Source organism: Larus michahellis, chromosome 7, assembly GCF_964199755.1.
Source record: "Larus michahellis chromosome 7, bLarMic1.1, whole genome shotgun sequence".
In the NCBI taxonomy this organism is placed as follows: domain Eukaryota; kingdom Metazoa; phylum Chordata; class Aves; order Charadriiformes; family Laridae; genus Larus; species Larus michahellis.
In genome coordinates, this window is record NC_133902.1 from 31062480 (window position 1) to 31076242 (window position 13763).

At 43.7% G+C, this 13763-nt stretch overlaps 1 protein-coding gene across 1 annotated transcript; it reads right to left on the minus strand.

Annotated features, from left to right (window-relative positions):
• Window positions 1-2805: 2805 nt before the first annotated feature.
• On the minus strand, window positions 2806-13509 carry C7H2orf80 (chromosome 7 C2orf80 homolog). Its single transcript, XM_074593514.1, is given in 9 exon segments — window positions 2806-2913; window positions 3619-3677; window positions 3680-3736; window positions 4318-4405; window positions 10708-10785; window positions 11217-11304; window positions 11454-11524; window positions 12039-12117; window positions 13445-13509. Coding segments are annotated over 9 exon segments (693 nt in total).
• Window positions 13510-13763: the final 254 nt, after the last annotated feature.

Here is a 13763-nt window from a genome sequence, read left to right on the forward strand (position 1 = left end):
ACTAGAAGTATGCTGTCCAAGGCTTGATTTTTGCCTGCTGGCTGGGTTGCTGACCTGGACTCAATGGAACTGGCAACAGGCAGCGTGAGCATGCAAGAAATACTTAATACTGAAAGTTAGTGCAAAGCTGCCACAGTGCTTTAATGTCACATCTGACTATTTCAAAGTGTAATACCTTGTGTACAGAATCATAGAATCATTTAGGTTGGAAAAGACTCTTAAGATCGAGTCCAGCCATATGGCAGACTGGTAGGTAGATCTTTGGGATGATGAATGATGTAGAGAAACAGTTATTGCTGCATGGATTGCATGTGAGTTCTTTGAACAATGGATGTTAACGCAAGTCCCCATGAAAGGCCCTAGATGTATTTGGCAACCATACTACATACTTGCTTCACGTAAATTAACAAGGTGGCAGAAGGCTATCATTCACCAGTCCCACTGTGCACACATCTACAAGCACCTTTCATCTCCCTGATTTTGCCTGTCTGAAAATGCGAACAGCAAACCACCTAATCTGCTGGGCTTGATTTTTGTGTGCAGACAATCAGACACCAGCCAGCTGACAGGGGAGACAGTAGCAAAGGGGCAGGTACTTTCACTCTGAAAATGAAACACAGTTTTTATGCTTACTAGCATAGCAAGATTTCTGTTGCTTATTCCTCTTAACTCCACCAGCCTTACCTATAAAAACGAGGAAGTATTAGCCAATGGAAAGTGAAGATCATGGCACTACTCTAATAGCAAAGACAACACTGGAATAACACGGCTAATCACCTATTTATTAAAGTCTTACTGTTTATTTTATTGCAGGTCATTGAACAAAAATCAGTCATGAGATGTTAATCTCTCTCTCTAGCTGTTTAATCTTAACCCCCCCCTTGCCATTGTTCTCCTACTCATGTGCTCAGCAGCAATATCCCCTCCTGCCCTCTTGTAATGACCTCATTTCAAAGTACAATTTCTCTCTGCTTTGGCTTTCAAGGGGTCAGACTGATGCTGTTTGAGTTGGAATGAAATTTGCTCAGGTCCTGGCACTGACTGCTGCCCACTGCTCTAATGAATTTGTTTGCAAGAACAGAAGCCTTTGTTTACAAGCTGATGGATGCTCTGGACTCCAGGAATGAGCCTATGCTGAATGTGACGGGGCAGGCCTGTCCCAACAGTGAACACAGGCGATGGAGGAGAGGTAGGAACTGCTAAATGGGACTGGATAATGCATTCCAGAAATTCTGCTTCCCACGGAGTGAACTAACCAGGCCAAAACAGCTGGTGCTGCAGAAATTCATGGCTACAGAGTTCCTGTGTAAGGGAGGGTGATGTTGATCTTAAGTCCTCTCTTGCCTTCTCATCTGACTCCCTTAGGTCTTTAATTTTGTCTCACATGGCTTAAAAGGAAAGTGGGGGGATGCATGGTATGGCCAAGAAGCCCCATTAATATCAGCACAAAAACTCACCAGTTAATCTGTAATTTCTGAATATACCAAGTTGGTTAGGTCTTTCCCCATGGACAGCTCAGAATTGAAAGAACAGGTGTTTACAGCAACTACATTTTATTGTAGACCGATTTTAACAGGAAATTTGTGATATTTAAAAAAAAAAAAAGGCTGTGAACCAGGTGAGTTGAAAGCAAGCTTTGAGTCCATGAGGACTTCTAAAAGACCCTTTGAATTCCTGATTAAGTTTAACCATTCCCAGGCTTTCCTGTGTAGTGCTGTCTTTTGGCATCTCCATAAATAGGCTTAGTGACTGAGAATCAGCGGGCAGAAGAAGAAAAACAGTTTTGCTTCACAAGTGTTTATTATTTTTATCTTTAGCAGATATTTTGCATTGGGGTACAGGACCATCTCCAAGGCATGGGTTAATGCCACTGTACCATATGTGACCATAGTTTGGATGGGTGTCTGTGCCCTGGCTAGAAGTAGCTGGGAATCTTCATTTCTATCATTTTTGTAAGTAAAGAACTCTGTTGGAGTCTTTCTGCCCTTGCAGCTAGTGTTAAACACACCTCTTGGCAGTGAACATTTCTACTACCCCATTGAGCACTGAAACGTCTATAGAATTAAGTAGAAAGAGTCCTATAGAAACATCCCATGATGTGTGCCTGGGCTTCCAGACAGAGGAAGAGAGGGATGTGGAAGAGAACCATGTACACCCAACTCTTATCTCCAGGTAGAGTTAGTACAAAGATGAGGATTGCAATAGCCCATCTAGGAAATGGGGAGTGTTCTTGGGCAGCACACCACGGACATAACAGAGGCGAACCCTTAGAGACCTACAAATGGAGAATGGAAGACAGGGTTTCAGTTCTACACCGGCACTGCAGGGAGAGGCTTTTTCTTTAGCTGAGTCATTTAAGGAAATAAGAAAGCAGGATGGTTAAAGGGGAGAGCTGAAGAAAATGGGATCATCCGGAGAGGTACAACCCTCATGTCACATGCAGGGAAGCTCATTCCTGACCCACTCTGGATCATGTGTGGGAGTTGCACAGTGCTGTGGACAAGGGGAAGTGTGTACTCCCTACCTCTGAAGTGTTGCATCCTCTTTTGGCTCTGTAAAAGTAGCATGGTGGGTTGAGAAGCACTACGGATGCACTGCGAAAATGTAACCTCCCAACCCACTGGCAGGGAAGCAGAAGAGAGGTGGCTAAGGGACGAGGAGGGAATGTCAGAGTCTTGGATACAAAATATGAGGGGTGGGAAGGAAGGAATGACTGCCAAGATTTAAAACAAGAAACGCCCCATAAAACAAGTCGCAAATGTATTACAAAGCTAAGGTAGAAGACATCAGTTAGCTCACCTACAGCTAAGTGAGGTACATGAAGTCTGTGTCTTTGTTATGTCTTTGGTTTCTTGCTTTTGAATCTCTTCCAGGCTTCTCTGGAGAGATTCCTTGTTTTGCTTCTGTAGCTCCCTGCAGGATGCAAATGTTAATAAGCGTAAGCACAGCATGCAGGGCTGAATCCATCAGGAGAGATGGGGACTGCATGGCAGATCAGCTTCCCTCCTGCTGTGTGACATGTGATGTGCATTGAACTCAGGGCTGTGGGGGAGCCCCTTTACTCTACTTGGTCAAATCCAGCCCTGCTGCTGGAATGTTTTCTTAGCTTTCCTGCTCAGTGAAGCTGCAGCAAACAATAGGGTTTAACAAATCATGGACAAATAGAAAACCAGACCCTAATTCCTGTACACACTAGACTAATCTGATATTACTGGGTTCTTTATGGGGTCAGGTTTTTGTTATTTTTTTAAAAAATAGTATTCAACTGTTTGGGTTTTTTTAACCTAAAAGTGATAGTAGTGAATGTGTTCTGCAGGGATATTAGCCAGAAGAGTGCCTTCCATGCATACATTGAACATTCCTGGAGTTGACTTTCCAGCACATGAGTGACACCTCCTGCCACGGTATGTTAGTTGCTATCATAGTCCAATTTAGGATTGACACTATATTGTATATTAATGCTACTATGAAACATCTCATGCTAAAAGAGTGCTGAGAAGAGCAGACAAGAGAGGCTTTTTGGGCTCTGAGTGGCCTGAAGTGATGCTCTAGTTGTGATGTTCAGTGGTAGTATGGCAAAAACAGTTTTACTGGCTTGTGTGAATTCTTCCGACATACTTTGTCAATCTGTTGCTTTCCTCTGGTCAGTGAGTCCAGTTACTTGCTGTCCTTTTTATCTCCCTTGCTGAAAAAGGGTTGGTCTTTTGATATGCTGCTGCCGTCTGGTACATGATGCCTTGGGAGGAAGAAAGAGCCTTGCATTATCTTGGGCTTACAGAGTGCCACCAGGCTAGTTTACAGACCTACTGCATGGGATCAGTTGCAATACAGGAAGGTAAGGGGTCTCAGCTTCAAATTCTCTAATGCTCCTGAAGTTACTCTCATTTTTGCAGCACTTGGAGAAGAAGCAGGGAAGGGGGGTGGCTTTTTTACTGGCCAGTAGCGTAACTGACCTTTGCAAAAGTCCTAGTACTAGTCCAAGCTTAAGAACAAACAAGTGATTGTCAGATATGAAGGACGATTCTACTAGAAACGTGCAATCTTATTGTTTACCTTAACTTGAGGAAAACGCTCCTTTTGCAATTGTGTGAACTTCAGGAGTCTGAGCTAGATACTATTTCTAGGCTACAATGAGAAAACACATGTACCTCCTCCCCTGCAGGAGAACAGGCACAGGCCAAGATTTACGCTATCCTTTCCACGCGCAGCTGTTGGAGCTCAGCAGGCTGTAACTGGTGGCTCTGCTGGGCCAGTTGCTGCTGCCCCATGTCCTCCTGCCCTGGCCTTGTGGTGGGAGCTGGGGTGAAATCTGCTCACTTTGGTTCCAGGCACACTCTGCAGCGCCAGGGGCAGTCAGCGTGGCAAATGGACGCAGGGATAGCTTGAAAGGTTGAATCCAGTGGTCCTGGAAGGACAATTTATAGATTAGTATGTCTGCAGAAACTATGTGCCAAGCCAAATGGGCATACTCTTGTGGTCAGCGGAAAGGAAGATAGGTGCTTCAGAGGTCCTGATGGATAAATGAGTACAGCTTTGCTGGCAGTTTTTCTCCTGGCTGCTGGGCCCACCCAGCTTCTTGAAGTGCCCATCCCTGCTGCCTAGACATTTCAGTTGTCCACACAGTAGCTGAACTGCTGCATTTTATAGCCCTGCATGTACTGCTGCAGCCTAGGGATTATGGTCTGCCATAATATCCTGGCAGGCAGCCTGTGTCTGCGCAGCTGTTCACATGGCAGCTCCTGAAATGTCTGCACAATGGGGCAGGAAACTCTGAGAAGCAGCAGGCAGTCAGGATAGCAACCATTACATCCATCTCAGGCTAGGACGTCCATTCTCGTGAATTAGAAATCTTCTGGATCGTAAATCACACTAGGCTGTGACTTGCGCTCCCTAAGTATCTATATATCTTGGCAAAGCTAGTGTTTCGTTTTCAAGGATATCTAAGTCAAGGCTTCGAAACAGGATAATAGGATATCTCCACCATTTTACTTTGGTGGGAAATGGGAGCAGGGGAAGATAAGCAAACCTGAGATACACAGAAATTGAATTTTGAGATGGGGTGGATTCCAGCTCTTTCAGTCTAGGACTTTTAAGGAGGCATAAACTGTGGTCCAAGAGTTACTGTAAATGAAAACAGTATATTTAACCTCTTAAACTAATTAGGGGTTTGCAAAATAAATTACCCCTGGTTTCCAAATTCAGCAAAGCATTTCTGTTCCTTTATCACGGTGGGAATGATCTTAAGCCCATGATTAAAAGTAAGCACTGTTGTTGGCTGAAATAGAAGCTGGAGATCCTGATAACAATGGCTTATCTTCCTCTTCAGAAAATTTTGTAACTTTGCTACCTCATGACCATCAAGGAAGTACCCTGAGTCCACTAGGGACAGGATCTAGGCAAATGCAGAGTAACATGAGACGAACAGAAAGACTGTTTCTGTTCTTTCTTTGTCTCTGCTTGCATAACATCAGAATATAAATCAAAGCTAAAAAAACCACTGCCCACCCCAAAAAAAAAAAGGCAAAAAAACCAAAACACCATGCGAAATGGGAAACGCTACGAGTAGCTGGAAAACTTCTTTACACTCCTCTGCAGTGTACGGTGTGCACTCAAAATGCAGATATCTAAAAATATCCTGGGTTGGAAATTCCTAGAGAAAAGGATTCCTGCCCATAAGGAGCATGACAGCAAAAATATACAGCGTAATGTTCACAGCAAAAGGAGGGAGAGCTGATCCACCCACTTACCCAGGAGCAGAGGGAAAGATCCTTCCTTCAAACCTAGATATTGTGAAATGCCCCTACATGGCATCTGGTGGCACTTCTATTTCTTGACATGGGAAAATTCAACTAAGAGAGGTTATGGCCAGGGCTGTTCTGATGCATGTAACTGTGAGCTGGAGTGTAGCTCTAGCGCTTTCTGGACACCGGGTGGCAGTCCGTCATTAATATTACGGTAAGCACGACTGAGATAAAAATTAAGTGCATCAGGAACACTGTGAATTACATGCGAACCATCTATTATAGTCTGACTACAATTCCTACTTCCTCTATTTTTTAAAGGGCAATTACACTTGTATGGCTGAAGATGAGCTGCTAGAGAAACTTGCTCTGAACACAGGCAGGGCTCTTGTGAAGCAGGCTATATCTCCTCGGACCTGCATAGCCTCTTTCCCCACTCCGCATTAGAGGTAATTACAGCACACTGGTGGGAATGCTCCTCTATAAAGCAGTATGCCAAAGGCCCAGGAGCTGGGTTACATCTTAGTGTGGTCATGAGTAGCTGGACTGCCCTTTTCTTGCTTCTCCCTGGTGCACTGCAAGGTAGAGGTGAATAGTTTTTGCTATGTTCAAAGAGAGAAGGCTGGAGCTAGTTTGCTATTACTAATGGGGCAAAAGCAAAAGGGGCAAATGACTCAAGTTTAAAATGTAACCTTTTTTTAAAAGGCACGCATATTATAGGATCAAAATGCACTATGTCTTTATGCAGCGGGAGATTCCTTCCACTTTATTGCTCATAGCACACTAGGCAGTAGGCTGGTGGGAGAAGGGGCCAATAGCTTACCATTGCTATGGCCAAAGCTAGGAGTCATTGGTACCACTGAACTGGTACCTCTTTGTTGGTGGACTCTCTCAGCCCTAAAGGGCAGAAGACATCAAAAAGTTTGGGGCAGATTCTGCAAGGTGGGGCAGATTCTGCAAGCTAGCAACGCTGAAAACCTTTTAAGTATGTTGGGAATGGGATACCACTTTTAGACTGGGACTTAAGTGTAGGTATTATTGTCAGGACAGGATAGGATTAAAGAGTTTTAACTGGTGAAAACTCTGCAGGGCCAAGATGAGATCTGATCAGTAAAGCTGGAGTATCTCCTTTTTGTCTACTGAAGGCATTTTTTTTTTTTGTATCCATATAGTTGTTCAGTTACATTTGTCTGTTGTATCTAGTTTTGCATGGACCAAACACAGTTTCTTTTTCTGGTATCCTGGGGATAATTTTCGGCAGAGGTCCAATAGAGGAACAGTACATCAGAGCCAAACAAGCCCCTTCTGCCTTTTGAAGAACAAAACTATCTCCCTGCTACTGAAGACAAACTGCTTTTATGTATCTCTGCACTACCACTTTGTTTGCTTGGGTTGGCAAAGTCCCACACCAGTGTGCAGGCCAGAAGGAAACCATGAAGTCAGTGGGCAGCCAGGCATTTAAGCCGCAAAGAGGCATGCCAATAGAAAGCCTTCATAAACCTCTAAACCCAGGAGCACAACATTCAAATATTCTAGTGTGCAATGCGTAACTTCTTAGACTAATAATACGGAGCAGGGATTTTAGAAGTAGGCATTATGCTGCTAGAGGTTTCTGATCCCAGTGGTGGTGTAATGAGGGAAGCATCAAGAGTTCAAACTCTAGAGGTTAAAAATAATAAGCACCTTTCCTCCCCTGCCTAGTCTCAACTTCCCTTGTTTTTTCATGGTTACATTCAGTCTGTCCAAATACCTTCTGTGAGGTGATGGGCAACAAAGGAGGTTTGGCTCGTGTGTGAATGGTTTCTGTCTGGCACTTCCCTGTACTTATTTTCCTCTGCACTTCTGTCCCTGCAGGCCATGGCATAGAGGGATGCCTCCTTCCAAGAGCATGTCTCTCTTGACAGTCACCCTGCACGTCTCCTTACATGTGTCCTCATGTCTCCTTCCCTAGCAGCTGTTGCTCTTTCTTAAATATGTTTTAGTGAGTAGAGGTGCCATGTGCTCCTCTGGCTGAAGTTTTAGCTCATCCCTAACTGCTTACATGGATTTCTGAGTTGACTGGAACAGGGCAGTTCGTGGTCTCCTCCCATATAGGTCACCACTGCAGCCTTTGCTGCCTAAACTGTCATTTACACCTAACACAGCACCCATGTGTGAACTTGCATGACAGCAGTAAACCCTGTAGTTTATGCAAAATACCTTTCTATAAATAAAAAGGTATTTGAACTGGGGATGCAGAAGTTGTCCTGATGTCTAAAACTGCTCAGGTCTTACAAGCTCCCTAAAACCTGATGGATCATTCCACAGGGAGGTTTCATTCCCAAGGAGTGGGGATGTCACTTGTCTGGAAGGTCTTAAACAGCGTTGGATTCCTTTGCTTATGTAAATACACTCTTAGAAATCTCAGATGAAGGGAAGCAGCAGGCACACACTCTGCTGCCTGTCTTGAGAGCTGAATAGACTCAAACAACTCAACACCAACAGGTGTATGGGCTGACAGCAAGCCATGTTGTCAGAGCACTGTGCCCAGGGAAACATAGCCTCCTTCTCTCTGGAGGCCTTTTAACTGCAAATAATGACCCAGACTGTGCCGCCCAGACTAGGAGAGAGATTAAATGATTTGCCCAAAATCAGATAGTCTAATCTAATCTGCAAATCAGGGTAATGTTACCTCTTATCTCTGCAATAATTGAATTGTAAAACCTTGTGCAAGTTTTCTGTTACCTTTGTATGATTTGGCACAAAGGTACTTCCAGACTCTAGAGCATATTTTCCCTGCAAGTGCACAGGTAACACAGATGACCTTGCAGGCATGGAGTTCCTGGTTTGTTCTGTTTAATCTGTGTGTCCACCTTCCATACGACTGCAATGCACTGCAAGTAAAAATTGGCTTAGTGCTACTTTCTTCTTCTCTTCTTTTTCACACTGCAATAAAGGGAGCATTGAAGGTTCTCTGGCAGGTGCCATCTATGATCCTTTTCTGGGATCCAGGAAGTATTCCTAGGATGTAGATGCTGAATCTCCTTGAACAAGTGACATATAATGCCTATGCAAGAGTCAGAGTATCCTTCTGAGAGTTGGCTTCTATAAATACAGCACTGATTTTATGAACCTGCCTAAACATGACCCCAGATTAAGACCTGCAGTGTTGTCACACTCTGCTAAACAGCATACAATAGCTTACCAAAAAAACATGGAAGTATGGAAGGAAGTCTCTGTCTTGCAGGGTTAAGGTCCCTAGCCAGATTTCACATCTTTGGTTTCTCTGATGAATGCCTTATCTCAGACCTAAAGCACACTTTCTTAGCTGGAAGATTTATCAGCTTACAAGGGAATAAGAATGAGTCAAGGAGACCATGAAAGATCTGCAGAGTCCATACAAAAGAGGAGGACAGAAAAACTGTAGCAAAGAGGTGGGCTGTGCAGGGAGAGTTTTACTTGTTTATACAACTGCTCACAGGGTATACTACTGTGATGGATGCATTCGAACCTTTAACCAAACTAGCAGTAGTTTGGTTCAGGCTCCAAAGGAGGTAAAGGCCTGAGCCATACCCAGGGCAAGAACTCATAGTTCCAATCTGTTCTCTGAAAACCCATAAAGGAGCAGAGTGACACAGTGAGCATCGATGCATATGAGCTTAGAACACCAATCAACCAATCATGCAATTAACACAAGAATATCAGGTGGTTTTTCCACGACTCGTTTATCAAGGAATAAAGAAAGTTGTGGGTACAAGGAGTCTCATGCATACTGTTCCCACAACATGTGATTTCACTACGAGCCAACTACTTTATTCCATAAATATGACAGCCTAAGTGAGCCTTCTTTGAGCTCTCCCTGCTAGGCAGTGTGGCTGCATAGCGGTGATCTCCCCTTGAGCTGGGATGCCTCTCAAGGTTGCTCCTCGAGGCAGAGAGATCTTTTACCAACAGCAGATCTTTGGTAAGCAACTGATATCACACATAACCTTCTAGTATGGTAACTTTGATTTGTGTCTTGGTAGTTTTGAATCATTGTTCAAATGACTGTGATGTACAGTAATAGAGTGAGCTTTGCTATCAAACTTTTTTAAGTTGCACTTTTACAACATCATATTAAACCCACTTTTGCTAACACCTGTAAGTGATCTAAATCAACCATTTGTGACAGATTGGTGTAGTTGGCAGGATCCTAAATCAGGATTCACAATAACTACCCAGCAAAGCAAATTTAGCTCCTCAGCGAGGCCAAGCAGTGCAAGGCAGCACCAGAGGCCGGGAGCTAGCAAAGGGTAGGTATTGTCCCCTGATGATTTCTACTTTGAAACCTGAGTGGACTGGGGAAGAAGGCTGGGCACAGAGAGAGTACATCTTTAGCAGACAGATGACAATCCCAAAGGAAAGCACTAACTTCAGATAAAATTCACACTGTCATATCTAGCCTGCGGTCTTGAACGCTGCCTGAATGCTTATATTATGCTGTAACAAGGAGATACATGACAGTTTATTGTAGGATGTTGCCAGCTATCGTCCACATATCCTCAACCACTGCTGATCTAACAGTAGTGATTGCTTTCCATAGAATGAAGTCCCTTCCTTTATTAGTACGGGAGAACTGGAATAAACAGTAGCTATAACAGACCCCCCCACAATAAGATCTGCAAGCAATTAAGAAATGTGCCACACTGCAGCTTTGACACACACCCTCAAGACCAGCGGCAGGACTGAAGTACCCCGTGGATAACAACAGCTGCCCATGGAGGCTGTACACCTTGTCATCCACAAGGCTCTAAGCTGTAATGGCAGATATGAGAAGGGAATAGTTCAACAGTGTTTACTGTGAGCAAGAAGAGAAATAACCCATGTGCAGATCACAGTCCCAGAATTCCAGCCCAATGCACTACAAGCTGGAACAGGCCATTGCAGGTAAGAGAAATCTTCACTCAGACCCCTATCAGAGATGCTGAAAAACCAACAAATCACTCACGTTTGCAGAGCTCTCTCAGTGTGTTGCTGTGGGCTTCATGCTGTAAACCTCAAAGATCTTTTCAACAGGAATGTTATTCTGTGAAGATAGGTAAAGAGAGAGGTTCAGCTTTCAGAAGTAGCATTCTTTAAAGTTAATGTATAAAACCCAGCTCACATCCCCTTTCTTTGATCTCTGAAACAGCTTTCACGTGAACTCCTAGTATTATTTTATGCTGCTAACTCAAATCTGTTGAGATCTGGTCCTGAAACTTGCTCACCATTTTGCACTTGAGTGAGACAAGGTAAATAACCTATAGACACGCATAGGACCACCTCCTGAAACTGCCTATTTTGTTTTCGAAGGATGAGCAAAACTTAACGACTACCTGATAAAAATTAAATTGATTTGTAATGTTTGCACTGTCTGTATACTGTGCTTTCAATGAACAAAGACATTCAGGGTACAGGGAGTGTTTCTAGACAGATGCCATAGAATAAAAGATACTGCTTGCTATCTTGCCCTCTTACCATTAATATTCCAGCATATGAAGATAGTATCATAGCTTCTCTCTCAATTAGGCTGGCATACACGTATTGGTTGTAAGCTGCAAAATTCCTGTATGGTGCTTTGAACAAGAGGATTATTAGTCTCGTGTTATAAATGCAAAAAGTAATTCTTGGCTCAACTCACTAGATGGCTTTTACTCCATTTTCACAGTGGTGTAACCCACTGCAAGGGCAGGGCCTTAGCTCTGCAATACTCACATTTTCTCTCTTGTCAGTGCACTCTGAGCATCCAAGTCACTTAGCTTAATGAAGGCTAAGTTGTAATGGGTCTGGAAGGACAGAAAAACCTTACGTGTTTTGTTTTACTATAATTGCTTGACTGGGGGATGATAGAAAGACCAAAGAAATGCAGGGAAATGTGAGCTGGAGCCCAGTATTGTTTCAACTACACTGGATATCAGTTGTGGGGTGAACCAGTTTTAAACACACCCAGGAAGACTTTCTCAGCTCAGCTGAAAGATGTTTTGTAACGCACAGGCAGTTTTAGTTGGTGAAGAATTCCCTTTGGTTAGTTGACTTGAATTTTATCAAATGTCCTCTGTGGATGAGTTTTGTCTTGTTGAAAAATCAGCAAAACCTTGAATTATCTGAATTATCTTGAATTATTGTATTACACCTCAATCCTATTCACAGCCAATCTCTTTAGGTGTTCGTTTCAGTAATGGGCATTTATTGATCATTATAGGAACAGGTTATTTAGCTGTACCAAAGAGCCACCCTTCAGAGTTCTCAGTAGCCCTGCAGTTAAAGAGGATAGGAAGTAAGAAGTCTGGTGATTATCACGTCATCTAGAAAGGTGGTCTGCCTTTGTCTTCTTGGATCAAATTAGTTTTCTTGTAGTCTGATGCCAACATAATCTCCCCTTAAGGCAAGAAAAAAGAACTCCAAATTACAACCGGTTCTAAGCAATCCAGTACATAAGAAATGTAATAGGTGACTCTAAAGATAGCGCAAGATAGGGGCTAAATTTGCTATGATTCAGGGCTAGGAATCTGCTGCAGGATTTCTCACAGACACCTCCTAAGTAGGAAAGCTGTTAGTTTTCTGCATTACTGCTAATCTTAGCTTCCCTCAAACCACACTGCTGTCTTCCCCAAAGGCTCCAAAATATAGGAATAAGTACAAATATGAATGAAGTATTTAAGGTCTGGGGACTCAGAGACGGATTTCACTGTACAGCCAAGAGACTGAAAGATGCTTCACAGGAGCTTGTTCTGCTCATTGAGGGGAGGTCTGATTCTGTAATCTTTCCTCAGACTAAGTACTACTGATCCATCCCAGCAGTCCTAGGGAAGATGGGCACAGGACTTGTATGGAATAGAGAGCACACTGCTTACATCCTCAAGGAGTTGTCTGCTGGGCACTCATGCATCAAAGAGCATGAGATGCTGCTACATGAACTAGAAGACCCCTTACAAACAGCAGCTGCACTGACTGCATGGCAAGGGAGGAACTCTGTACCTCCCTGATCCCTCTCATTGACACACAGCAAGTTCTGAGCTGTGACATCTCTACTGCTACATACGCAGTCAGGTCTGACACTGCAGACCAACAGTTGTCTATTACTCAGCTTGGCTGGAGTCCCACTGGACAAAATCTGCAGAGAACAGAGTACTGATGCATAAACTCCACAAGTTTTTGGCCTTCGTGTTATTGATTCTGCCCTCCCTTTGTTTGACCCGCCTTAATTTTTCTTTCCATTGACTGTTTCACAGAGAATCGTTTGATTCTGCAGTTAGGCAGGAATGTGTCTTTTTGCCTTTGTGAACTATGTGATTGCCTCTGGTTTAATTGGCTGGAGTTTGGGAACAGCTCCTCCTAGCAGCATTAGATGCTTATGGCCATTCTCATTAATTGTATGGCAAAAGGAGCTCCAAGCTTAGCTCTTCCCCACCTTTTATTCCTGCTGCGGGGCTTGTAATCAAGTTCGATTTGATTTTTGAGGGCACCTGCCTGGCAGGCAGCATGGCAACTCTGTGTCTCCAGTAAAAGCTGCTGCTTGTTTGCTCTGCTTTGAAAAACACAGATCTATGCCTGCCTTTCCTCCAGTTACACCTACGCAGGGCTTACCTGCTGGTATCGCCAGGCAAGTGTGAAAAGTGACCACCACAAAGTGAACATAGCTGTGCCAGGGCTGCCCAAAGTCCTGCTAACCCAACACCTTTTCTATTATGTGGCAAGTGTGATACCCTGATGAAGAAAGGGACTTTCCTAAAATGAGGCTGGTCCCTAGCCCTGAGATGAACTGACCCATGATGTTTTCCCAAAAGCAAGAAATGCCTCTGTACCATTGCAAGGCAGGTAGCAGGGAGGCACTGTGTTTGTGCTCTTCCTGGGGAAAAAAAATGGAAGCTACTAGTGGATGCCTGAAGAAGAGCTGCACCAGTAGGCATCAAACTTTCTCAGTGTATTTCTCCATTCTCCACTGATTTGCAGCTCAGGACTTTCTTGAGCAAAAAGTGTTGTCCTGGCAGTCAATAGCCCTTGATTGTTTTTTACTTCCACAAA